The following is a 27,457-nucleotide window of genomic DNA, read 5'->3' on the forward strand; positions in this document are numbered from 1 at the left end:
TTGATTTTATATCCTGTGACTTGCTGAATCATGGATGAGTTCTAGTAGTTTTTTGGTGGAGTCTTTCGGGTTTTCCACATAGAGTATCATGTCATCTGCAAAGAATGAAAGTTTGACTTCTTTGTCAAGAATGAAAGTTTGTCTTTGTGTGCTTTGTCTGCTTTGTATGTCTCCTTTGTATGTCTGCTTTGTCTGCTTTGTATGTCTTTGTCTTTGACATTCTTTGTCAAAGAATGAAAGTTTGCCAATTTGTATGCTTTTTTATTTCTTTTTGTTGTCCGATTGCTGAGGCTAGGACATCCAGGACTATGTTGAACAACGGTGGTGACAGGGGACATCCCTGTCGTGTTTCTGACCTTAGGGGGAGAGTCTCGGTTTTCTGAGCTGTGCTGCCCATTTTTTAATCAGATTATTTGGGTTTTTGGTATTGAGTTATAGGAGTTTTCATTACACTTTTAAAAATGAAAATTTGAAAAATCTTTTTGGAGGGAAATCTAGCAACGTTTTTTACAATTATTAATGTTCACACAGTAGTTTTACCTGTAGGAATTTATCCAGTGGGCACACATAGCACAAGTGATAAACGTGTAGGGATTTCCATTATAGCATTATCTATAATAGAAAAACTTGGAAAATAACGTAAAAATTGATTATATAGCAGTAGTTAAGCAAAATGGAATACTATATAGCTGTTAAAAGGAATGGGGTGAATCTCTGTCAGACAGTATATGGAGCTGATTCCATTCAAGTAAAGAAAGAATATGGGTGCACTTGCAGGCAAAACATCCAAAACAGTGGAATGGTTGCCTCACTGGAATAAGAACTGAGAGGACTGAGGGAGAGAAGATGTTTTGTTTTAGACTTATGCCTGTTTTTATACTTCTGTATATAGATACATATTTTTTTATATGGACACATAATACTTTTATAATAAAACTGTTAAATATTCATCATTAAGTTACACTTCTCTGTGTTTTAGATGTCTTCCATTCCTTGCTGGCAGTTCATTGGCTGGATCAGCCATATGGTGGCCTTACTGGACAAAGAGGAAGCTGTTGCTGTCCAGCACACTGTGGAAGAAATTGCTGATAACTATCCACAGGCGATTATCTACCCATTTATAATAAGTAGTGAAAGCTATTCCTTCAAAGATACTTCTGCTGGTCATAAGAATAAGGAGTTTGTGGCAAGGTGGGTTGGTTAAATATGATAGGTTATTTTAAAAAGTGGATGGTAAAAGCAAACACGTGGGGGCCTCCTAGCTGGCTCAGTCAGGGGAGCATGTGACTCTTGATCTTGGGTGTACAGCTTATGTAAAAAAAAAAAAAAAAAAACGAACACACGGAAGCTTATGTTTGTCTTCAAATTAATTAGAGCCTCCTTGGAGAATAGAAAATCTTAGACATCTATTTGTTGAATGTACCTACTCCTGGTATGTTGTTACAGAATTTCTTTCGTTTTTTTTAAATTTTCTTTTTTTTTAATTTTTTTTTTCAATATTTATTTTTGAGAGACAGAGACAGAGCATGAGTGGGGAGGGGCAGAGAGAGAGGGAGACACAGAATCCGAAGCAGGCTCCAGGCTCTGAGCTGTGAACACAGAGCCCGATGAGGGGCTCGAACCCACAAACTGTGGGATCATGACCTGAGCCGAAGTCAGACACTTAACCGACTGAGCCACCCAGGCGCCCCAAATTTTATTTATTTCTTTTGAGAGACAGCGTGCTTGAGTCAGGGGTAGAGGTGGTGGGATGGCAGAGAGAGGGAGAGAGAGAATCCCAAGCAGGCTCCACGTTGTCAAAGTAGAGCCCAATGTGGGGTTAAACTCATGAACCCATGGGATCATGACCTGAGCCAAAATCAAGAGTCAGAAGCTTAACCAACTGAGCCACTCAGGCGTCCCTCTTTCCTTTTTTAATTTTTAAGTGCACTCTATGCCCAGTATGGGGCTCAAATTTACAATGCACAGTCGCATGCTCTACTGACTGAGTCAGCCAGGTGCCCCCAAATTCCTTTCTTTTAATGTTTATTTATTTTTGAGAGAGAGGGAGACAGAGCGTCAGTGGGGTAGGACAGAGAGAGTGGGAGACACAGAATCTGAAGTAGGCTTCAGGCTCTGAGCTGTCTGCACTGAGCCTGACACAGGGCTTGAACCCACGAACTGTGAGATCATGACCTGAGCCAAAGTCGGACACCTAACCAACTGAGCCACCCAGGTGCCCCTTTCCTTTTTTAAAATAAATTTCATCTTTGGGGTACCTTAGCTGGCTCAGTCAGTTAAGCATCCGACTCTTCATTTCAGCTCGGGTCTGATCTCACATTTCATGAGTTCAAGCCCTGCATTGGGCTCTGCACCAATAATTCAGAGCCTGTTTGGGACTCTGTCTCTCTCTCTCTCTACCCCTCCTGTGCATGTACATACACTGTCTCTCAAAATAAATAAACTTAAAAAAATAAAATATGCTTCATCTTAGAATTTTATTCATGAGACATTCTGTCCTTATAATAGTAATAGTTGACAGTAATTTGTTGGTTGAGACTAGATGAGATACTTTTTGAAATCAGTTACTGAAATTATTCTTTAATTCGAAGATTCAGTAGACTGCCTGAAGTGTCATCCTTTTCATTTTTCCATTTGATTTATAAGTGGAGACTGTTGATATAACTAGCAATAGTGTATTACTTTTACAGGGAAACTTGGAAAAGGAATGGTGTTCTAGTTGACATTCTCTGTTACGAGCTTTTTTTTTTGTCATGACCTCATTTGTTTCATTATTTAGAGTGTTTGTTTCTGAGAAGACAAGAGTAAGATACAGCTTTTGTCATGATTTGTGGATGGGTTGGCTGTGCATATCCCATTTGCCACTGCTGGTGCCCTGCCTACCACCCCCCTACCTGTCTCTCAACACAGTCTACTGCAACATAATTCATTTTTTTTGAAAGAAAGAAAAGAGAAAGGTTTGAAAGTGCGTTGAGAATGTGGCCTTTTCTTTTATAATATAACTTCAGAAACTATATGTATCAGATTATGTGCATCAAAATGTCAGCATCATTGGCAAGGATATTTGCTTTTACCTTATCTAAGAACCTCATTTCTTGGCACAAAAACAGACACTCAGATCAGTGGGACAGAATAGAGAACCCAGAAATGGACCCACAAACGTATGTCCAGCTAATCTTTGACATATCAGAAAAGAATATCCAATGGAATAAAGACAGTCTCTTCAGCAAGTGGTGCTGGGAAAACTGGACAGCGACATGCAGAAGAATGAACCTGGACCACTTTTCTTACACCATACACAAAAGTAAACTCAAAATGGATGAAACACATCAATGTAAGACAGGAAGCCATCAAAATCCTCAAGGAGAAAGCAGGCTAAAACCTCTTTGATCTTGGCCGCAGCAACATCTTACTCAATACATCTCCAGAGGCAAGGGAAACAAAAGCAAAAATGAACTACTGGGACCTCGTCAACAAAAAAAGCTTCTGCTCAGTGAAGGAAACAATCAGCAAAACTAAAAGGCAGCCGACAGAATGGGAGAAGATATTTGCGAATGATGTATCAGATAAAGGGTTAGTATCCAAAATCTATAAAGAACTTTTCAGACTCAACACTCAAAAAACAAATAATCCAGTGCAGAAATGGGCAAAAGATGTGAATAGACACTTCTTCAAAGAAAACATCCAGATGGCCAACCGACACATGAAAAAATGCTCAACATCACTCATCATCAGGGAAATACACACCAAAACCACAATGAGATACCACCTCACACCTGTCAGAATGGCTAACATGAACAACTCAGGCAACAACAGATGCTGGCGAGGAAGATGCGGAGAAAGAGGATCTCTTTTCCTTTGTTGGTGGGAATGCAAATTGGTGCGGCCAACTCTGGAAAACAGTATGTTGGTTCCTCAAAAAATTAAAAATAGAACTACCCTATGACCCAGCAATTGCACTACTAGATATTTATCCAAGGGATACAGGTGTGCTGTTTCAAAGGGGCAGATGCACCCCCATGTTTATAGAAGCTCTGTCAACAATAGCCAAAGCATGGAAAGAGCCCAGATGTCCATCGATGGATGAATGGATAAAGAAGATGTGGTGTATATATACAATGGAGTATTACTCGGCAAGCAAAATGAATGAAATCTTGCAATTTGCAACTACATGGATGGAATTAGTGGGTATTATGCTAAGCGAAATTACTCAGCAAAAGACATATCACATGACTTCACTCACATGAGGACTTTAAGATGCAAAACAGATGAACATAAGGCAAGGGAAGCAAAACTAATATAAAAACAGGAAGGGGGACAAAACATAAGAGACCCTTAAATATGGAGAACAAACAGAGGGTTACTGGAGGGGTTGTGGGAGGGTGGATAGGCTAAATGGGTAAGGGGCATTAAGAAATCTACTCCTGAAATCATTGTTGGTACTATATGCTAACTAATTTGGATGTAAATTTAAAAAAAGAAAATTAAAAAAAAAGAAAAAGAACCTCACTTCTTGATAGAATACATACTTTGTTCTTCATCTAATATTGAACAGAATTTTAAAATTGCTCCTTCCCTAGACTATTTGTGTGTGTGTGTGTGTGTGTGTGTGTGTGTGTATGTATAGTTTTATATATAAATATAAGTAATTGTCATATACAAAAACCATAGGCTTTGATCTTTGGAAGATGTTTGATTACCTAAACTTGGTAATTGTTTTATAGGATTAAAATTAAATTGGATCAAGGAGGAGTGATTCAAGATTTTATTAGTGCCCTAGAGCAGCTCTCTAATCCTGAAATGCTCTTTAAGGTAATGTAATAGCTTCCAGTTCATAAAACATAGAATTTGGATAAAATCTACTTGTAGTCAACTTGATTTTTCCCTTTTTTTCTTTTTTTTTTTTCCCTGCACAGGACTGGACTGATGATATCAAGGTTGAACTAGCAAAAACCCCTGTTAATAAAAAACACATTGAAAAGATGTATGAAAGAATGTATGCAGCCTTGGGAGACCCAGAGGTTCCAGGCCTTGGAGCTTTCAGAAAGAGGTTCATTCAGGTATGGGTAGTCTGCTCTTATGATAATGGAACCATTGTGAAGATTAGTTTGTACATTTGCTGGCTTGTTAATAATTCTGGTTTTAAAATGTCTGTTGAGTTTGTAACCTTTTCTTTAGATCTGATACTTTCTGTGAGATAGTGATACATGTATTTATGTCAGATGGTGGCAGGTGAGGCAATAGAAAAACCATGGAGTTTTTATTCCATTATTTTCTTCATGCTCAGATTTTTAGATTTGAAGGTTGTGTGTAGTTTAGTAATTATAATTTTCATAATGATGTGTATGTTGGATCAAGAAAATATTTGCATTTTATAGTTGATAACCATTTTGAGCACTTAATATCTGTCCAAGGCATACTCCTGAGTGCTACAAGACATACAAAGAGAAGACAGACCCAGTTCCTGAATTCAAAGGGATTGGCTGACAAATACAGTATATAAAGAACTGTGGCTTGAGGACAAGTGTGGATACATGAGAGCTGTTTCTAAAGTTGCCCTTCAGTTCAGGAAAAGCTCCTGGGAGCCAGTGGAGATCAAAATGAAACTTGGAGATTTCATACTGCCATGCCTTGTGCTTGTTGTTCCCTCTAAGTGGGTTTACCTTCTCTCCCTTGTCCATCTGGAGAACTCACTTTTGAGACTTGACGTATGCATCATTTCTTCTGTAGAGCCTTCCCTGAACCTCCTTCCCGGACAAGAATTAGATATTCCTTCTCTGTTGTGTAACACACCTTATGTACACCTTTGTTAGCATTAATCACACTGATTTTTGTTGTAACTTTGGTCAAATTACCTTTGTTTAGTAAACTTTAAAAGCATGTGGAGAAGTCCTGGGACTCCTACTGCCAGAGTTCTCAGTTTCAGTCTCTAGTGCAAAGGAGAATCTTTTTATTTTTTATTTATTTATTTATTTATTTAGGACATTTTTTTAAAAGTTTATTTTGAGAGAGAGACAGCATTAGTGGGTAAGGGACAGAGAGAGAGAGAGAGAGAGAGAAAGAGAGAATATCATAAGCAGGCTCCGCACTGTTAGCATATAGCCCAATGAGGGACTCGAACCGATGAAACTGCAAGATCACGACCTGAGCTGAAACCAAGAGCCAGATGTTTAACCAACTGAGGCACCCCTAGTGTTTTTTTAAGTAACTACTTTATTAAGATATAATTCACACACCCTATAATCCATCTATTTAAAGTGTATAATACTGAAGGGGCGCCTGGGTGGTTCGGTCGGTTAAGCATCTGACTTCAACTCCGGTCATGATCTCATGGTTTGTGAGTTCGAGCCCCCCATCAGGCTCCACACTGACATTGTGGAGATTGCCTGAGATTCTCTCTTTCTCCCTCTCTCTCTCTGCCCCTCCCCAACTCTCATGCACGCTCTGTCTCTCAAAATAAATAAATAAACTTTAAAAAGCAAAAGGGTACAATACTGTAGTTTTGTTATACTCAGAATTGTGTAAATATCACCACATTTTTGAACATTTTCATCACCCCAAAAAGAAAGCCCATACCTGTTAGCAGGTGCTCCCAATCCCCCACCCCCACCCGCTGCTTCCACTCCCAGGCAACCACCGAAGTGCCTTCGGTTTCTGTGGATTGCCTCTTTTGGACATTTTGTATAAATGGAATCTTACAGTATGTGACTGGCTTCCTTCACTCAGCATAATGTTTTCAGAGTTCATCCGTGCTACAGCATGTGTCAGGACTTCGTTCCTTTTTATTGCTCTATGCTATTCCACTGTTAGGGCCTGCCACATTTTCTTTATCCTTTTGTCAGCTGATGCACATTTGGAGTATTTCCACGTCTTAGCTGTTATAAATACTGCTGCTGTGAGTATCTGTGTATGGGTTCTTCTGGGGAGATCCTCAGGAGTGGGAAACCATATTTAATTCTTTCTTTAATTTATGCCTCCTGATTTAGACTTGTGGACAGGGATTTTTCTTTCCGCCTACTAAATACTGCCTGACATGAAACTGGCATCTTGAATTAGATGAATAATTGATATAGTTTTGGTAAGTAGAGATAGATTTTGGTGGGTACTTCCTACTTAGGGTAGTTTTAGTTAATGGTATGAATGTGGGAACGTACAGGACTATCTGTTGCCTGAATGTGACCAGGGATGTATCCTGAAAGTGAAGGTAAAACCCTAACTTCTCTATATTCCATATTATGACATATATTAGGCTCCACATTGTATGAAGTCTGTCTCACAGTGCTGAATATGCAAGGGCCTCATAACAGAAAGTATACATACTTTACTTAAAATCAGTGTACTAGCATTAATGAAATTTATAGAATTGTAGAATCCTAGATTTGGAAAAGTATTTGTGTTGGTTTTGTCTTAAACCAGTAGTCTGCATGCATTTTCTGTAAAGGTCCAGATTTTCCGCTTTCAGGCCATTCCAGACTCATGTTCCAAGCACTCAGATCTGCCACCCTAGTACAAAAGCAGCCCTAGACGGTGTGTAAGTGAATGGATATCGTTGACAGGATCCCAATAAAATTTTGTTTACGAAAACAGGCAGTGGGCTTTGACTTGCAGACTGTAGTTTTTCATGCCTTGTTCTACACAGAGAAGCTAGATCTGAAAAACAGAGACTCGCCCAGTGTCAAATGGAGAGAATGGCAGAATGGCAACTGACACCAGGTCCCCCAGCGTAGTGGAACCAATCCATCACCTGGGAGGAGACTTCGTTTCAGCAGTACCGTTCTTCTGCAGCCTTCCCCCATCTGCCCTGCTCTCAGGGTGCTGTGACCCCTGCCCTCACCCCCGTTTGCTGCCTGTCTGTCTCCTCAGTGTGAGAATGTCTGACCCTGTTTATCACCTGTGTCCCCAGTGAAGACTGTGTGTTATCCCTTGAATTCATGGCCACTTTTCCCTGCGTGCTGGGAAGGCTTTACCCTGGAAACCTGTTAGGGTGGACCACTTCTTCCCAGCTGCTGCTGAGCACAGCTTCTGCCAACTCTAACCGAGGGAGCGTGTCATAGCGGCAGAAACGAACCTCGATCATTCCTACCAGGCATGATACTTGTTTTGAGGTTGATTTCTAGTGCCTTGGAAAACCAGTCTAGAACTTTATGCTTCATACCAAATCAGCATACGATTTGCATTAATTGATTAAAATAATGATCTGTCAAAACAGAATTTCACTTCAGAGGGCATTATGCCATTCACATATGTTGCTGGTACTGATTATGTTTGGGAAATACATAATCTTTCCATGTATTCTAAGAATTGCAGATTGTTTCTATACTTTTAATCTATTTACAGATTAAAGAATAAGTTTGTTTTATAGATGTCAATTTTACTATAATGGATTGTCTTAAAATAGAGCAAATATTTCATTTATACCAGATTTGTGTTTTGGGGTGAGTTTGAAATTTTGTAAAAAATTTCTAATTAAAGACGAGTAGGTAAATCTTGATGACTATTATTAAGTCACTATTAATGATTCTCTTGAGTTTTGTTTTTGTTTTTTTTATTTTATATCAAAAATATAGACTATACAATTAGAGACTAATACAAAGAAATATTTGTTAGTTCCAAGATAAAGGACTTACAATTATTGCTTTTAGAAATATAAATTATCTAAATGTTTGTACTGGTTTATGATCCAGAATAATGGCTTGAAAAACCCTTATTAAGGAAAGGAGTATTTTTATATTTTGTTCTTCAGCTGTGATGAAGAATCATGGGCTTTTCATTTTGATTGAATTACTCTATTTAGTACCTCATTCCTTCATTTTTAAAAATATTTATTTATTTTTGAGAGAGAGAGACAGAGTGTGGGTGGGGAGGGACAGTGGGAGAGGGAGACAGAATTGGAAGCAGGCTCCAGGCTCTGAGCTGTCAGCACATAGCCTGATGCGGGGCTCAAACTCATGAGCTGTGAGATCGTGATCTGAGCTGAAGTCTGGCGCTTAACCAACTGAGCCACCCAGGCACCTCAGTACCTCATTCCTAAGTATTCTTCTTGTCATAACGATGTAGACCAGTAACTAGATAATGAACACAAAGAGGTTGAAAGGTTTTTAAGCCCTTATTAGAATTTATGATTAGAATTTATGACTGTAAGTCCCCACTGACGCCTTTCTGTCTTTTCAAAGGAACACAAAGAAACAAACAAAAGACAGGCTTCTCATGTTTAGAGTATTGAAACATTCAAGGAAAGCAAAACTATAAACCTTAAAAACAGAAAAAAAGCCTAAATAATTGGATACTTGTTATAAACATAAGCCTAGAACCTTCCTCAAAGTTTAAACTAAACATTAATATTTAAGGTAAATTATTATTAATTTCAGGCTTTTGGAAAAGAATTTGATAAATACTTTGGAAAAGGAGGTTCTAAGCTACCTGGAATGAAACTCCGTGACTTCACTGACATTACCAACTCACTACTATCTAAAATGTGCAGAGACTCAAAGCCACCTGGGAATCTGAAAGAATGTTCACCCTGGATGAGTGATTTCAAAGTAGAATTCTTGAGAAATGAGCTGGAGATTCCTGGTGAGTTAACCCTTAGGGTGACAAAACTGGACTCTAAGGAGAATAGTAGGGTAGCAAGGACTTTTGATTTCTAAAATAGTAATATTGGGATCTTGATAGTTACCTTTTTTTTTTAAAGAATTTAATAAATTTATTAAGAATTTAAAATTTTGCCATACTTTTTTGTCATTAGGAGAAGCTATAATTACTTTGAATTAGGAGTCTACTCCATTAATTAGGAAGCTAACTTCCATTAGTCAAATTGAAAAATAATAGCATTATTTTTAAAAAGATTTTTTTAAATGACAACTTTCAGTAAAAAATTTTATTGCATAACTTTTTAAAATTAGATCAACAGGTATGTGTTAAAATACAGGGTTCTGTAACAAACTGTACCTAAAGAAAGCTTCTATGGTTTGTCTTAGGTCAGTATGATGGCAAAGGAAAGCCAGTGCCAGAATACCATGCACGAATCACTGGGTTTGATGAGCGGGTAGGTACTGGTGTGTGGATTGCAAGTGTGGTATTTAGTTCTTCAGGTATGAGAATGATGTATTTGTCTTTACCAAACAAAGACAGTTTCCCACCTTGGTTTCAAATGCAGTTTTCTGATCCTATTATTGATCCTATTATTTGCTGAATTTCTTTTTTTTTTTTTCAATATATGAAATTTATTGACAAATTGGTTTCCATACAACACCCAGTGCTCATCCCAAAAGGTGCCCTCCTCAATACCCATCACCCACCCTCCCCTCCCTCCCACCCCCCATCAACCCTTAGTTTGTTCTCAGTTTTTAAGAGTCTCTTATGCTTTGGCTCTCTCCCACTCTAACCTCTTTTTTTTTCCTTCCCCTCCCCTATGGATTTCTGTTAAGTTTCTCAGGATCCACGTAAGAGTGAAAGCATATGGTATCTGTCTTTCTCTGTATGGCTTATTTCACTTAGGATAACACTCTCCAGTTCCATCCATGTTGCTACAAAGGGCCATATTTCATTCTTTCTTATTGCCATGTAGTACTCCCTTGTGTATATAAACCACAATTTCTTTATCCATTCATCAGTTGATGGACATTTAGGCTCTTTCCACAATTTGGCTGTTGTTGAGAGTGCTGCTATAAACATTGGGGTACAAGTGCCCCTATGCATCAGTACTCCTGTATCCCTTGGGTAAATTCCTAGCAGTGCTACTGCTGGGTCATAGGGTACGTCTATTTTTAATTTTTTGAGGAACCTCCACACTGTTTTCCAGAGTGGCTGCACCAATTTGCATTCCCACCAACAATGCAAGAGGGTTCCCGTTTCTCCACATCCTCTCCAGCATCTGTAGTCTCCTGATTTGTTCATTTTGGCCACTCTGACTGGCGCCAGCACCATTTGTTGAAGAGACTGTCTTTTTTCCATTGGATGTTCTTTCCTGCTTTGTCAAAGATTAGTTGGCCATACGTTTGTGGGTCTAGTTCTGGGGTTTCTATTCTGTTCCATTGGTCTGTGTGTCTGTTTTTGTGCCAATACCATGCTGTCTTGATGATTACAGCTTTGTAGTAGAGGCTAAAGTCTGGGATTGTGATGCCTCCCGCTTTGGCCTTCTTCAAAATTACTTTGGCTATTCGGGGCCTTTTGTGGTTCCATATGAATTTTAGGATTGCTTGTTCTAGTCTTAAGAAGAATGCTGGTGCAATTTTGATTGTGATTGCATTGGATATGTAGCTTTGGGTAGTATTGACATTTTGACAATATTTATTCTTCCAATCCATGAGCACGGAATGTTTTTCCATTTCTTTGTATCTTCTTCAATTTCCTTCATAAGCTTTCTATAGTTTTCAGCATACAGATCTTTTACATCTTTGGTTAGATTTATCCCTAGGTATTTTATGCTTCTTGGTGCAATGCAATTGTGAATGGGATCAGTTTCTTTATTTGTCTTTCTGTTGCTTCATTATTAGTGTATAAGAATGCAACTGATTTCTGTACATTGATTTTGTATCCTGCGACTTTGCTGAATTCATGTATCAATTCTAGCAGACTTTTGGTGGAGTCTATCGGATTTTCCATGTATAATATCATATCATCTGCAAAAAGTGAAAGCAAAATTTGCCAATTTTGATGCCTTTGATTTCCTTTTGTTGTCTGATTGCTGATGCTAGAACTTGTAGCACTATCTTAAACAACAGTGGTGAGAGTGGACATCCCTGTCGTGTTCCTGGTCTCAGGGAAAAAGCTCTCAGTTTTTCCCCATTGAGGATGATATTAACTGTGGGCTTTTCATAAATGACTTTTATGATGTTTAAGTATGTTCCTTCTATCCCGACTTCCTCGAGGGTTTTTATTAAGAAAGGATGCTGAATTTTGTCAAATGCTTTTTCTGCATCAATTGACATGATCATATAGTTCTTATCTTTTCTTTTATTAATGTGATGTATCACATTGATTGATTTGCGAATGTTGAACCAGCCCTGCAGTCCAGGAATGAATCCCACTTGATCATGATGAATAATTCTTTTTGTATGTTGTTGAATTCGATTTGCTAGTAGCTTATTGAGAATTTTTGCATCCATATTCATCAGGGATATTGGCCTGTAGTTCTCTTTTTTTTTGCTGGGTCTCTGTCTGGGTTAGGAATCAAAGTAATACTGGCTTCATAGAATGAGTCTGGAAGTTTTCCTTCCCTTTCTATTTTTTGGAACAGCTTGAGAAGGATAGGTATTATCTCTGCTTTAAACGTCTGGTAGAACTCCCCTGGGAAGCCATCTGGTCCTGGACTCTTATTTGTTGGGAGATTTTTGATGACTGATTCAATTTCTTCTCTGGTTATGGATCTGTTCAAGCTTTCTGTTTCCTCCTGATTGAGTTTTGGAAGTGTGTGGGTGTTTAGGAATTTGTCCATTTCTTCCAGGTTGTCCATTGGCATATAATTTTTCATAGTATTCCCTGATAATTGCTTGTATGTCTGAGGGATTGGTTGTAACAATTCCATTTTCATTCATGATTTTATCTATTTGGGTCATCTCCCTTTTCTTTTTGAGAAGCCTGGCTAGAGGTTTATCAATTTTGTTTATTTTTTCAAAAAACCAACTCTTGGTTTCGTTGGTCTACTCTACAGTTTTTTTAGATTCTATATTGTTTATTTTTGCTCTGATCTTTATTATTTCTCTTCTTCTGCTGGGTTTAGGCCGCCTTTGCTGTTCTGCTTCTATTTCCTTTAGGTGTGCTGTTAGATTTTGTATTTGGGATTTTTCTTGTTTCTTGAGATAGGCCTGGATTGCAATGTATTTTCCTCTCAGGACTGCCTTTGCTGCATCCCAAAGCGTTTGGATTGTTGTATTTTCATTTTCATTTGTTTCCATATATTTTTTAATTCCTTCTCTAATCGCCTGGTTGACCCACTCATTCTTTAGTAGGGTGTTCTATAACCTCCATGCTTTTGGAGGTTTTCCAGACTTTTTCCTGTGGTTGATTTCAAGCTTCATAGCATTGTGGTCTGAAAGTATGCATGGTATTATCTCAGTTCTTGTATACTTATGAAGGGCTGTTTTGTGACCCAGTATGTGATGTATCTTGGAGAATGTTCCATGTGCACTCGAGAAGAAAGTATATTCTGTTGCTTTGGGATGCAGAGTTCTAAATATATCTGTCAAGTCCATCTGATCCAATGTATCATTCAGGGCCCTTGTTTCTTTATTGACCGTGTGTCTAGATGATCTATCCATTTCTGTAAGTGGGGTGTTAAAGTCCCCTGCAATTACCACATTCTTATCAATAAGGTTGCTTATGTTTATGAGTAATTGTTTTATATATTTGGGGGCTCCCGTATTCGGCGCATAGACATTTATAATTGTTAGCTCTTCCTGATGGATAGACCCTGTAATTATTATATAATTCCCTTCTGCATCTCTTGTTACAGCCTTTAATTTAAAGTCTAGTTTGTCTGATATAAGTATGGCTACTCCAGCTTTCTTTTGACTTCCAGTGGCATGATAAATAGTTCTCCATTCCCTCACTCTCAATCTGAAGGTGTCCTCGGGTCTAAAAATGAGTCTCTTGTAGACAGCAAATAGATGGGTCTTGTTTTTTTATCCATTCTGATACCCTGTGTCTTTTGGTTGGCCCATTTAGTCCATTTACATTCAGTGTTATTATAGAAAGATACGGGTTTAGAGTCATTGTGATGTCTGTATGTTTTATGCTTGTAGTGATGTCTCTGGTACTTTGTCTCACAGGGTCCCCCTTAGGATCTCTTGTAGGGCTGGGTTAGTGGTGACAGATTCCTTCAGTTTTTGTTTGTTTGGGAAGACCTTTATCCCTCCTTCTATTCTAAATGACAGACTTGCTGGATAAAGGATTCTCGGCTGCATATTTTTTCTGTTCATCACATTGAAGATTTCCTGCCATTCCTTTCTGGCCTGCCAAGTTTCAGTAGAGAGATCCGTCATGAGTCTTATCGGTCTCCCTTTATATGTTAGAGCACGTTTATCCCTAGCTGCTTTCAGAATTTTCTCTTTATCCTTGTATTTTGCCAGTTTCACTATGATATGTTGTGCAGAAGATTGATTCAAGTGACGTCTGAAGGGAGTTCTCTGTGCCTCTTGGATTTCAATGCCTTTTTCCTTCCCCAGTTCAGGGAAGTTCTCAGCTATTATTTCTTCAAGTACACCTTCAGCACCTTTCCCTCTCTCTTCCTCCTCTGGGATACCAATTATGCATAGATTATTTCTCTTTAGTGCATCACTTAGTTCTCTAATTGTCCCTTAATACCCCTGGATTTTTTTTATCTCTTTTTCTCAGCTTCTTCTTTTTCCATAATTTTATCTTCTAGTTCCCCTATTCTCTCCTCTGCCTCTTCAATCTGAGCCGTGGTGGTCTCCATTTTATTTTGCAGCTCATTTATAGCATTTTTTAGCTCCTCCTGGCTGTTCCTTAGTCCCTTGATCTCCGTAGCAATAGATTCTGTGCTGTCCTTTATACTGTTTTCAAGCCCAGCGATTAATTTTATGACTATTATTCTAAATTCACTTTCTGTTATATTGTTTAAATCCTTTTTGATCAGTTCATTAGCTGTCGTTATTTACTGGAGATTCTTTTGAGGGGAATTCTTCCGTTTCGTCATTTTGGATAGTCCCTGGAGTGGTGCAGAACTGTGGGGCACTTCCCCTGTGCTATCTTGAATAACTTACCTTGGTGGGTGGGGCCGCAGTCAGACCCGATGTCTGTCCCCAGCCCACTACTGGGGCCACAGTCCGACTGGTATGTGCCTTCTCTTCCCCTCTCCTAGGGGCGGGATTCACTGTGGGGTGGCGTGGCCCGTCTGGGCTACTTGCACACTGCCAGGCTTGTGGTGCTGGTGATCTGGCGTATTAGCTGGGGTGGATCGGCAAGGTGCGCAGGGGCGGGAGGGGGAGGCTCAGCTCGCTTTCCTTCAGAGATCTGTTTTGGGAGGGGCCCTGCGGCACCGGGAGGGAGTCAGACCCTCCGGAGGGATGGATCCGCAGAAGCACAGCGTTGGGCGTTTGTGCGGTGCAAGCAAGTTCCCTGGCAGGAACCGGTTCCCTTTGGGATTTTGGCTGGGGAATGGGTGAGGGAGATGGCGCTGGCGAGCGCCTTTGTTCCCCGCCAAGCTGAGCTCTGTCGTCTGGGGCTCAACAACTCTCCCTCCCGTTGTCCTCCAGCCCTCCCGTTCTCCGAGCAGAGCTGTTAGCTTATAACCTTCCAGATGTCAAGTCCCTCTTGCTGTCGGAACACACTCCATCCGGCCCTTCCACTTTAGCCAGCCAGACTCGGGGTCTCTGCTTGGCTGGCGGGCCGCCCCTCTGCCCCGGCTCCCTCCCACCAGTCCGCGGAGCAAGCACCGCCTCTCCGCCCTTCCTACCCTCTTCCGTGGGCGTCTCGTCTGCGCCTGGCTCTGGAGACTCCGCTCTGCTAGTCTTCTGGCGGTTTTCTGGGTTATTTAGGCAGATGTGGGTGGAATCTAAGTGTTCAGCAGGACATGGTGAGCCCAGCGTCCTCCTATGCCGCCATATTCTCTCCTCGCCTTCCCAACAGTCTACTGAATTTCTTAATATAATGTTTTGATGTGTCAACATCTGTCATATTTAAGAATGTAACAAACTCAAAACGTAAACTGTGTGTATGCATGTGTATGTATGTATCTTCTATAAAATATATGTGGGGTTAGGTTAAGTAATTTTAGGAAGTTAACATGTATATATGTTGCTCATTATTAAGGATATCCACATTTATAAGCAATTAAATGTAGCAAGGAATATGAAGTTTCCGGAGGCACAGCAGTAGGGCTTGAACAGGTAACACATCTTTTGCTGGTCCTAGATTCTGTTATTTTTCTGTCGCTTGACTCTGTCTTCAAAGAGAGGTCTCTTTTTGAGGAATGAGTACCAACCAGCCTTACTTTTCCTCTTTTGATAATATGATCGGTTTTTTGGTCAGTTTTTTAGACGGCACCTAAAATATTTTAATACATCTTAAAGGTAAAAGTAATGGCTTCCATCAGAAGACCGAAGCGCATCATCATCCGAGGCCATGATGAGAAAGAGTACCCCTTCCTTGTCAAGGGGGGTGAAGACCTGCGCCAGGACCAGCGGATTGAGCAGCTCTTCGAGGTCATGAATGTCCTCCTTTCTCAGGATGCCGCCTGTAGCCAGAGAAACATGCAGCTGAAGACCTACCGTGTCGTACCCATGACCTCCAGGTGAGACCAGTGCACATGGTCATTCTAGAGCAGACTTACATGAATGGGAACTTGCACTCAGCCCAGTCCCCATTTAAGGTTACAGAGCTGGGCTTGAAAGTCACCTGACAATCCAGTGTTTTACTTAGCGTTCACAAAGAGCTAAGCAGAATAATAAGCACTTGTAAACCTCTGCTCCTCAGACTTAACGTGGAGACGGTAAGTGAGGAACTGACGTGAAGAAACCTGCTTTTCCTTCTGCAGGGTAGAAAGAACAGTTTGGGTTTGTGCTCATAAACTGTTCATTCTCCTTTTCAGATTAGGACTAATTGAGTGGATTGAAAATACTTTCACCTTGAAGGACCTTCTTTTGAGTCACATGTCACAAGAGGAGAAAGCAGCTTATACAAGGTGACTTAGAGCCCCAATCCTCCTTCTTCAGCCCTTCCCTGGGTACTTATGTCCTGCAAGCCTGTTACTCCCCAGTCATAATACCTCGGAGTAACGTTGTTTTAGATCACGTTTCCTCTACCTCGTGTTTCCAGTGTCATTTCTGGGCCCCCTTATTTATTTATTTGATTTTTCTTGTTTAATTAATTTTTTGAGAGAGAGATAGAGTGAGAGCAGGGGAGGGGCAGAGAGAGAGAGAGAGGGAGAGAGAGAATCCCAAGCAGGCTCTGCTCTGTCAGCACAGGGCCCAGTGCGGGGCTTGAGCTCACAAACTGTGAGATCATGACCTGAACCAAAATCAAGAGTCGGACACTTAACCCACTGAGCCACCCAGGTGCCCCTGGGCACCTTTTCAACTGGGCCTCTGAGCCATACCTTGGCCAGTTGTTTATTCGGCCTCTGGCTGGGTGAATAAACTAAAGGGAGTAGAGGGTTCCAGACAGTAGTTGTGTGCGTTTTACCACAGTGAACCGAAGTATTAGCTTTGCAAACAACAACAAAAAACTCGAAGGAAATAAAGTAAATAATAAGATTAGCAGCTAACATTTAATTAAAAATTTTCTGCATTCTAGGCAGTATTCTAAGTTCTTAATGTGAATGAAGTCATTTCTTTCTTACAAAAACCTACAAGTTTTTGTTAACACCTCTGTTCAGATAAGGATGTTGAGGCCCAGAGAGGTTATGTAACTAGTCCTAGGCTGCCCAGCATGCAAGTGTGCTAGCTAGAATTATTAGTGAGTAATTCTAGGTTATGATACTGGTGCTTTTTATTTTTCTTTATCCTTTCATATTTTCCAAATTGCCTACAATGAACACATGTTTTTTAATCACAAAGGATTGGGTGTTTTTATTTCTGTGAAGAATAAAAAGGACCACATTGAAAGACATTTTGAAGGAGTTGACAAGTTTTGGTGACTAGCTGTATGATGAAGGAAGAGGAAACAGCCATAAATCTGGGCCATTTCTCTTCATTATACCCTTTTCTGTCCTGAAAGTATTTACATAGGAGCAATATTCTCATCAGTCAGAAATGATTTCTGTGCAATTAAGCATATTCTTATTCATACTCTTGCTGTTGTTACATAGGCTTTGTTCATGAACTTTTAATTCCATTCATTTGAGTCCTTTGCCCATAGTTGTTTCTGCCTTCCCTGGGAGACAGGGAAACTGATGGACAGTACTTTCCGGGGTCAGGCAGCCCACATCTCACTCCAGTGCCAACTGACAGTGGTCCTAACACGTAGTAGGACTCTTGAAAAAGTGACTTGCCTTTTCCTTGGTCCCATGCCTCCATTTCTAAGATGGGACAGTAATGTAAAATACATAAGGTAAACATAGGTATCAATGGAGTTTAAAGTACTCTTCAAGGGGCGCCTGGGTGGCGCAGTCGGTTAAGCGTCCGACTTCAGCCAGGTCACGATCTCACGGTCCGTGAGTTCGAGCCCCGCGTCAGGCTCTGGGCTGATGGCTCGGAGCCTGGAGCCTGTTTCCGATTCTGTGTCTCCCTCTCTCTCTGCCCCTCCCCCGTTCATGCTCTGTCTCTGTCTGTCCCAAAAATAAATAAAAACGTTGAAAAAAAAAAAAAAATTTATAAAGTACTCTTCAAATATATATGTATATATATTTGAATATTATATATATATATTTGTATATATATATATTTGTGTGTATATATATATATATTTGAAGTATATAAAGTATACTTTAGAAGTATATAAAAGTATATATATAAAGAAGTATATATAAAGAAGTATATAAAATTCCTTCCTGCTACCTTTTTTTTTTTTTTTTTTTTTAAATTTTTTTTTTTCAACGTTTATTTATTTTTGGGACAGAGAGAGACAGAGCATGAACGGGGGAGGGGCAGAGAGAGAGGGAGACACAGAATCGGAAACAGGCTCCAGGCTCCGAGCCATCAGCCCAGAGCCCGACGCGGGGCTCGAACTCCCGGACCGCGAGATCGTGACCTGGCTGAAGTCGGACGCTTAACCGACTGCGCCACCCAGGCGCCCCTCTGCTACCTTTTTAAAAAAATGTTTTTGATGTTTATTTTTGAAAGAGCATAAGCAAGGGAGGAGCAAAGAGAGGGAGACACAGAGTCTGAAGCAGGCTCCAGGCTCTGAGCTGTCAGCAAGAGCCCAACACAGGGCTCAAACCCACGGACCATGAGATCATGACCTGAGCCGAAGTTGGATGCTTAACTGACTGAGCCACCCAGGCGCGCCTCCCACTGCCTTTGTAAAACAAGGCGCTTCTGCCCTCTACTAGTAAAATCGTTGCTATTTTTTTTCTTAATTTATATGTTGCCGTTTCCTGGCCTAAACATCCCATTTGAAACTAGGAGAGAATTTAGATTGAAATGGAGAGCTCTGTTGTGAAATTAACTTAGTAGTAACTCAGAAAAGATTCACCTTAAGTGATTGAACTTCTAAGTAACATATGATATAGTTCTATCTTCAGATTTCTTTTTAGGAAAACTTCAAGCTTTTGACACAACCCCAAAGTGACTGAACGTGCAAAAAACATGTTTCCAACAGCCCAATACGGCGTTTTGCCTGTGAAACATTACTGAAAACAGCTTTGTAAATTCAATTCAAAACCATTGTCATTTAACAAAATACCGTATTGGGGCACCTGGGTGGCTCAGTCGGTAAAGTATCCGACTTTGACTCAGGTCATGATCTCACAGTTCATGGGTTTGAGGTCCATGTCCAGCTCTGTGCTGACAGGGCAGATCCTGGAGCCTGCTTCAGATTCTGTGTCTCTGTCTCTCTTTGCCCCTCCCCAGCTCACACTCTGTCTTTCTCTCTTTCTCTCTCAAAAATAAACATTAGAAAAGAGGGGGGGCACCTGGGTGGCTCAGTCGGTTAAGCGTCCGACTTTGGCTCAGGTCATGATCTCACAGCTGGTGGGTTCGAGCCCCACATCGGGCTCTGTGCTGACAGGTCAGAGCTTGGAGCCTGCTTCAGATTCAGTATCTCCCTCTCTCTCTCTGCCTCTTCCCTGCTTGCACTCTGTCTCTCTGTCTCTTAAAAATAAATAAACATTAAAAAAAATAATAATAATAAAAAAAGAAAATACCTTATTGTATTTAATATTGATTTTGTTTGTATCTGCATACTGGAAATGGCGACAAAAGAGTGTGGCAAGCCAAAAAGAGCCTTATTGTTAAGGCTCTCTTCCACTACCAGATTTTTAGAACTGTATGCCTGGATCATTAGCACTTACATTTAATTCATCTTGTTCCTCTCTATGTGAGGTGGGAAGTTTATTGTATCTGATCACTTTGTGCCTGAATTTTTGCATAGGAAATAGCTTTTGTCTCTTTCAGAGTAACTAAGAATAAATGACAATATATTGAGATTCTAGATCCAGAGTAACATGGGTTCAGTGTTAATATTAAATGTGATTGAAAGTCATATTTATTTCCCTGCCTTTTCACTATTTTTCAATTAATTCTTGGTGATCTTTGCCTCTGAATTTACAATGCTAAATATCTTCCTGCTGCTGGTTCCTTTTTTCCTACTTGTTAGTGATCCCAGAGCACCACCACATGAATATAGAGAATGGCTGGCAAAGATGTCTGGGAAACATGATGTGGGCGCTTACGTGTCAATGTTTAAGTAAGTTTTGTTTTGATTTTCCTTTTTAGTGACTAGTTCATTCTTCTCAAAGTTGTGCATTTACTTTTGTTTCTTAGAACGTTTTGCTTCCGAGAGATTATCAAAATCTAGCTGTTTGATATTTGAGCTTCAGTGTAAATTATTTCAAATTTTAAATTTCAAGTCATAGGAATTTGTTCTAATTAGGTATTTCCTATTATTAAATCATAGGGCAGCTAGTCGTACTGAAACAGTCACATCTTTTAGAAGAAGGGAAAGTAAAGTGCCAGCTGATCTCTTAAAGTGAGTATCCTTCTGACTTTACAAACTAGCTGGTGGTGTAGCAGAGACTACAGAGATCATGTCTCCCTCCCCCAGGCGGGCCTTTCTGAAGATGAGCACGGGCCCTGAGGCCTTCCTGGCACTCCGCTCCCACTTTGCCAGCTCTCATGCTCTTCTGTGCATTAGCCACTGGATTCTGGGCATTGGAGACAGACATCTGAACAATTTCATGGTAAGCATGGAGACAGGCGAAATGATTGGAATCGACTTTGGACATGCATTTGGATCAGCTACTCAGGTATGCTCACTTTGCTCTCATTGTTCTTGCCTGATTTAGAACCATAGTCCTAGGACCTTCTGGAAATGGATAGATTTTAAATCAATTAGATTGATTTGTCATGGTCATTAAATTTGACATTCTTGCAGAATAAAGGATAATCTCAACTTTGTTTTGGCCTTGTTCAGACAGGTTATAGAAGGTATGATGATGCTCATTTGTGGAATTTAAGAAATAAAACAGATGAACATATGCGAGGGGGAAAATAAAGAGGGAAGCAAACCATAAGAGACTCTAAAAGACAGAACAAATTGAGGGTTGATGGAAGGAGGTGGGTGAGAGAAGGGCTAGATGGGAGGGCATTTGTTATGAGCATTGGGTGTTGTATATAAGTGATGAATCACTAAATTCTGCTCCTGAAACCAATATTGTACTCTATATTAACCAACTAGAATTTAAATAAAAATTTGAAAAAAGAATATAAACAACAAAAAAAGGTGTGATGAGTTATATAACTAGAGCCAAGAATAAAATGTGTTCCTATTAAAAGGGAAGACTATAAGGTTTTATGAAGCCCCATAATCAAAATGTCTTGCACAAGATGTGATACAAATCTTTTCTCTGACATTAAACCCTGAATATTTTCAGCTGCACTTATAAATCTCTGCAGGCTGTGTGGTCCTACACACACACACACAGGTTTGTGCAAAGATGATTGTGTTGGGTACTCTTGGGCGCAGTGGGTTCACATCTGTGCAGCCGATATCATTTCTCACTCACTGTGAACAATAACTATGAGAAGATGCTCTGTGCCTTTTCCCTGAGGTTTCTAGTTCATATGTCCTCCTTCTTGTCCATGGTTTTCCCTCCTTAGTTTCTGCCTGTCCCTGAGTTGATGCCTTTTCGTCTGACTCGCCAATTTATCAATCTGATGTTACCAATGAAAGAAGCAGGCATTATGTGCAGTGTCATGGTGCATGCACTGAGAGCCTTCCGCTCACACTCAGACCTGCTTATCAACACCATGGACGTGTTTGTAAAGGAACCTTCCTTCGACTGGAAAGTAGGGTTATTTGTTCTTTTTACTTTCATTACAACATACCAGTGACTGATCTGGCATCTGTCATATGTTGGAAATGTATCAAATTTTGTTTATTAAAATATTTACATTGTTTTGTGCAGTATTTCTTAAAATTAACATTTGGGGTCAGTTGACCTGTAAACCAGATAAGAGACATAATCGTCATTTGGAGAAAACTGTTGTTTCAAATGAGTATATTTCTAATGAGGAGTTAATGTAGACCTATTGGTGATTTAGGTCTGATTTCTGAGACAACTTTTAGCTTAAAATCTGTTTCATGTGAAGTCTTCCTTGATTATAAAGATACATGATGCTTTCATAAGTAGTAAGCCCCAAAAGAATGAAGCTTAGTGATGGCATCCTTGATAGGGATGTCATTGTCCCTGTTATGTGTATTACTACTATTAGAATGTGTATAAAAAGTTATAAAGCTCCCCCTAGTTATAGATATTTATTTTAAAATCATTACTGGTTCAAAAAAAATAAATAAAAAATTAAAAAAAAAAAAAAAAAAAGGGGGCGCCTGGGTGGCGCAGTCGGTTAAGCGTCCGACTTCAGCCAGGTCACGATCTCGCGGTCCGTGAGTTCGAGCCCCGCGTCGGGCTCTGTGCTGACTGCTCAGAGCCTGGAGGCTGCTTTAGATTATTCTGTGTCTCCCTCTCTCTCTGCCCCTCCCCCGTTCATGCTCTGTCTCTCTCTGTCCCAAAAATAAATAAACGTTGAAAAAAAAAATTAAAAAAAAAATAAAAAAATAAAATCATTACTGGTTCAGTGTTTTAATGTGATCATATATACTGTTATAATAAGCAGAGAACATCATGTTCTTTTCCTTTAGAATTTTGAACAGAAAATGCTAAAAAAAGGAGGATCATGGATTCAAGAAGTAAACGTAACTGAAAAGAATTGGTATCCCCGCCAGAAAATACATTATGCTAAGAGAAAGTTAGCAGGTGCTAATCCGGCAGTTATTACTTGGTAAGATGGTTATTTGTGAACAAAACACCAACATGCTACTATTTACTAAAGAATGACTAACATATAAAGCATGGCTTTATGAAAAAAGCATGGCTTAAGGAGGTGAACTTCTGCAAGGCTGGGCAGGGTCTGTATCTCTGAAGCCTGTGTACTTGGCCTCTGCCCTCTTGGCACAGTCTTCAGGCTTCAAGTCGGTGCCTGGAATAACCAGTACCAATGTGAAGAACAGCAGGAGCATTTTTAGGCATTACAATAATATTGGTATGTAAGAGGAGATTTAGATTTTAAAATTGCTTTTGTCCTTTTTAGGAGAAAATATGATCTGGGTTGGCACAGCACACAGATGTGGAGAATCCACATTGTTGGCAAGAATCCAAAACGAGTTAGCCTTTAGGTTAGCTTCAAAAATTTTCTTGTTGGGATGCCTGGGTGGCTCACTTAAGCATCCAACTCTTGATTTTGTCTCCAGTCATGATCTCATGGTTCGTGAGTGCATCAGGCTCTGCACTGACAGCTCGAAGCCTGTTTGGGATTCTCTCCTCTCTGCCCCTCCCCAGTCACACATGCATGCGTGCTCTCCCTCCCTCTCTCTCTCTCTCTGTCTCAAATAAACGTAAAAGAAAATTTTTCTCATTGAGGTCTAAAGCAAATAGAAATGTATAGAGATGTTTCACAAGAGGGATAAAAGTTGGACTTTACAATTAAGTAATAGTAGCTGGCAATCTGTGGTCAGTTGTTTTTTTGACAGGGGTACCAGTGGTCTTTCCAACAAATGGCTCTGGCAGAGGAACAAAAGTTGATCCCTATCCCACACGATACACAAAAATTAATGCAGAATAGATCAGAGACCTAAATGTAAGAGCTAAAACTATAAAAGACTCAGAAGCACAGGGGTAGATCTTCATGACCTGATTTGGCAATGACTTTTGTCATTCTTAAGTATAACACCAAAAAGCACAGCAAAAAAAGAAAAAAAATAGGTAAATTCATATCAGAATTTAAGTTTTGTGCTTCACAGGATACCATCAAGAAAGTAAAGTAAAAAGACAACCCACAGAATGGGAGGAAGTATTTGAAAGTCACAGCTGATACAGGACTTGTATCTAGAATACATTAAAAAAAACTCTTACGACTTAATAAAAAGACAAACAACCCCCTTTAAAAAATGACCAAAGGATTTGAGCAGACATTTCTGTAAAGAAGGTGTATAAATGGCCAATAAGCATATGGAACGATGCCTGACATTATTAGTTATGAGGGAAATGCAGGTGAGGTACCACTTCAGACCAACTAGAATGGCTCTAATAAAAAAGTGGAATATAACCTGTGTTGGGAAACGTGGAGAATTTGGAGCCCTTGTATGTTGCTGATGGGAATGGTAAACGGTGCAGCTGCTATGAACAGTCTGGCATTTCCTCAGAAAGTTAAATATAGAATCACCATTTGGGCTTGTAATTCCAGTCCAGTCTTATGCACACACCAAAGAGAAATGAAAGTATACATTTACACAGAAACTTGTAGTCAAATGTTTACATATATAGATATATATTTATTTGTTTTAGGATTTTTTAGTAGATGAGCTTTGTTTATTTTTTTTTTTAAATAATCTCTGTGCCCAACATCGGACTCAAACTCATGACCCTGAGATCAAGAGTCACGTGCCCTACCAACTGAGCCAGCCAGGCACCTGTAGACAAATGTTAATAGCAACATTATTTGTGTTCTGTGTTCCTACAAATCCAGTCTCTTGATTTCAAGATCATAAACCACAGAAAATGTTCTATAAGTGATGAGAGGAAACGTTTGGATAGGATAGCTAGGAATGCAGGCAACAAAGGAAAAATAATGCATGGTTCATGATTTTGAGTTTGTTTAATCTTTTTTCCAGTGATGAGCTCCTCCTGGGCCATGAGAACGTACTTGCCTTTGCAGATTATGTGGCTGTAGCACGAGGGAACAAAGATCACAACATCCGTGCCCAGCAACCAGAGAGTGGACTGTCAGAAGAGGCTCAAGTGAAGTGCTTGATTGACCAAGCAACAGACCCCAATATCCTTGGCAGAACTTGGATAGGATGGGAGCCCTGGATGTGAAGACTATGGGAGTCAGTGGATAAAAAGCATGAAAGTGTTTAAAGAATCTCAACTCTCACCTACAGCAATCAATGTGCTGATTTTCCTGATGCACTAAAGAAATCTATTTAGTGGTAAAGTCTCGTAGCAGGAGTTTAATCAAGATCATGATGAATAAGTGAATATTGGTATAAATGAATGATTAGATTATAAACAACGATTAGAATTATAATAGAAAAATATATCTAAGCTTGTATAAGTATTAAATCAAGAATATAGCATATTACAAGTGCTATGACTTAGATAAACCAGCTATCTTAATAAATGGTTTAAGTATGAACATCCCATGCAGTGTTGTCGTTAGTAATTTGGCGCATTGGAAGTAACACCCAGAAGACTTCATCACTAAGATTTTATGATACGATGTTACATTATATTAGCAATACAGGAATAATAAGGAATGGTATGGCTTATAATATTTAGAAATGATTTCATTTGATATTTTACGATATTTTTCTAGTTTTTTTTCTCATTTTATTCTCTTCTAACTTAGACATTTTATGATAGAATTGTTCTCTAGAAGAGAAAGTATTTAGGAGAGAGAAAAACATTGGTCTTAGCACTTACTTTTGCTACCCTGATCCACAACAGGAAGATAGATGAATGTGCTTTGCATCCAGTAGCTTCAGAAATTGCAAGTGTGATGATGGGGTAGCACAGAGCATTTCAGTTGTAGGGGAAAAAAGAAATCCCTATTGGAAATGAATTCCTTCTTTGGAGAGAAAACATGCATTTTATTTATTTTTAAAAAAATTTTTTAATGTTTATTTATTTTTGAGAGAGAGAGACAAAGTATGAGCAGGGGAGGGGCAGGGAGAGAGGGAGACACAGAATCCAAAGCAGCTCTAGGCTCTGAGCTGTCAGCACAGAGCCCGACTCGGGCCTTGAACTCACGGACTGTGAGATCATGACTCGAGCTGAAGTCGGACGCTCAACCGACTGAGCCACCCAGGCACCCCAGGGAACATGCATTTTATTTTATTTATTTTTTTTATAAAGTTTTTTTAATGTTTATTTATCTTTGAGAGAGACAGAGAGAGAGAGCATGAGTAGGGGAGGGGCAGAGAGAGGGAGACACAGAATCTGAAGCAAGCTTCAGGCTCTGAGCTCTCAGCACAAAGCTCAATGCGGGGCTTGAACTCACAAACTGCGAGATCACGACCTGAGCCAAAGTCAGAAGCTTAACCGACTGAGCCACCCAGGCGCCCCGGGAACATGCATTTTAAAACAGCAAGATCAAATTATGAAACAAAAATGGCTTTCTTTCCTTCATAGAATCACTGCCCCTCCTCTAATCCGGCAAACCCCTGAACTGTTTTCAGGTTGGCTCTGAGCTTTTTACTATTTCTTTAAACATTTATATTTGGAAACTCTTGTTATATAGCTATATATATAGCTCTCAGGCAGTTTCAAAAACAACATGTTCATGTATAAAATGTACTTGACAAAGTCATTCTGATAAATACAGGTTGAATGCATTAACGTCATTAAAAATAAACCATTATGGGGGCACCTGGGTGGCTCAGTCAGTTGAGCATCCAACTTCGGCTCAGGGCATGATCTCTCGGTTTGTGAGTTTGAGCCCCACGTAGGGCTCTGCGCTGACAGCTCAGAGCCTGGAGCCTGCTTTGGATTCTGTCTCCCTGTCTCTCTTCCCCTCCCCTGCTCACGCTCTGTCTCTGCCTGTCTCAAAAATAAATAAACATTAAAAAAAATTTTTTTTAATAAACCATTATGTTTTCAACAAATGGTGTCAGGTTCAACTAAAGAAATTTCATCTCTAAAGAAAAATAAGTGATCACGTGTGTGAAAAATCCAGTATACACCTGATCTAGTAAATATTTTTTGCTCAGCACAAAAACAACCAAAACAAACCTACCTTGGTGTTGAGTTGATTCTAATATATTGTTTTCTGTAACAACTAATTAACCATAATATTTGCTTGAGTCCTGATGATGTGAGATATACTCATTAACTAGATTCCCATGTTATGAGAAATTCTGTTTTTTAAGGACTACTTTCATATCAGTAAAAGTTCATTGTTGCAAGATGAGTCCAGTTTCATAGCTGTCTGCTTCAAATTATATCTGAACCCATGAGAATGTGCTAAAAAGTTACTGTGTGTAGTATTCAGAGACACTTGCACAACCACTGAAGATGGTAAAGGACCTCATTACACACAGGAGACTACATGTCTAACCCATACCTCATCTCCAAACTTCAACCCTATGGTTTTTGCTGAATAAAGATATTTGGTTTGGAAACCAGGAAATAAAAGAAGACATCTGTGCTATTATAAGGAAATGTGAATAATATCAATATGAATATTTGGGGGATTTTCTCTACATAGGATCATGTGCTCTGATAATAGATATAGTTTAACTTCTTTTGCAATTTGTTTTTATTTCTTTTTTCTTGCCTAATTAC

General features: G+C 39.6%; 1 protein-coding gene across 1 annotated transcript in view; it reads left to right on the top strand.

Moving 5' to 3' along the window:
* Positions 1–25,315, top strand: part of PRKDC (protein kinase, DNA-activated, catalytic subunit) — a 202,260-nt gene extending 176,945 nt beyond the window's left edge. The window contains 13 exon segments of the mRNA XM_030303933.2: positions 980–1,191; positions 4,725–4,812; positions 4,917–5,060; positions 9,369–9,573; positions 9,978–10,045; positions 16,032–16,252; positions 16,550–16,642; positions 20,215–20,304; positions 20,515–20,586; positions 20,662–20,863; positions 21,717–21,905; positions 22,759–22,898; positions 24,787–25,315. Of these exon segments, the coding sequence (XP_030159793.1) occupies positions 980–1,191; positions 4,725–4,812; positions 4,917–5,060; positions 9,369–9,573; positions 9,978–10,045; positions 16,032–16,252; positions 16,550–16,642; positions 20,215–20,304; positions 20,515–20,586; positions 20,662–20,863; positions 21,717–21,905; positions 22,759–22,898; positions 24,787–24,991 (1,929 nt within the window). The 3' untranslated portion in view covers positions 24,992–25,315.
* The last annotated feature ends 2,142 nt before the right edge of the window (positions 25,316–27,457 follow it).

Source organism: Lynx canadensis, chromosome F2 (assembly GCF_007474595.2).
Source record: "Lynx canadensis isolate LIC74 chromosome F2, mLynCan4.pri.v2, whole genome shotgun sequence".
NCBI classification, from domain to species: Eukaryota; Metazoa; Chordata; class Mammalia; order Carnivora; family Felidae; genus Lynx; species Lynx canadensis.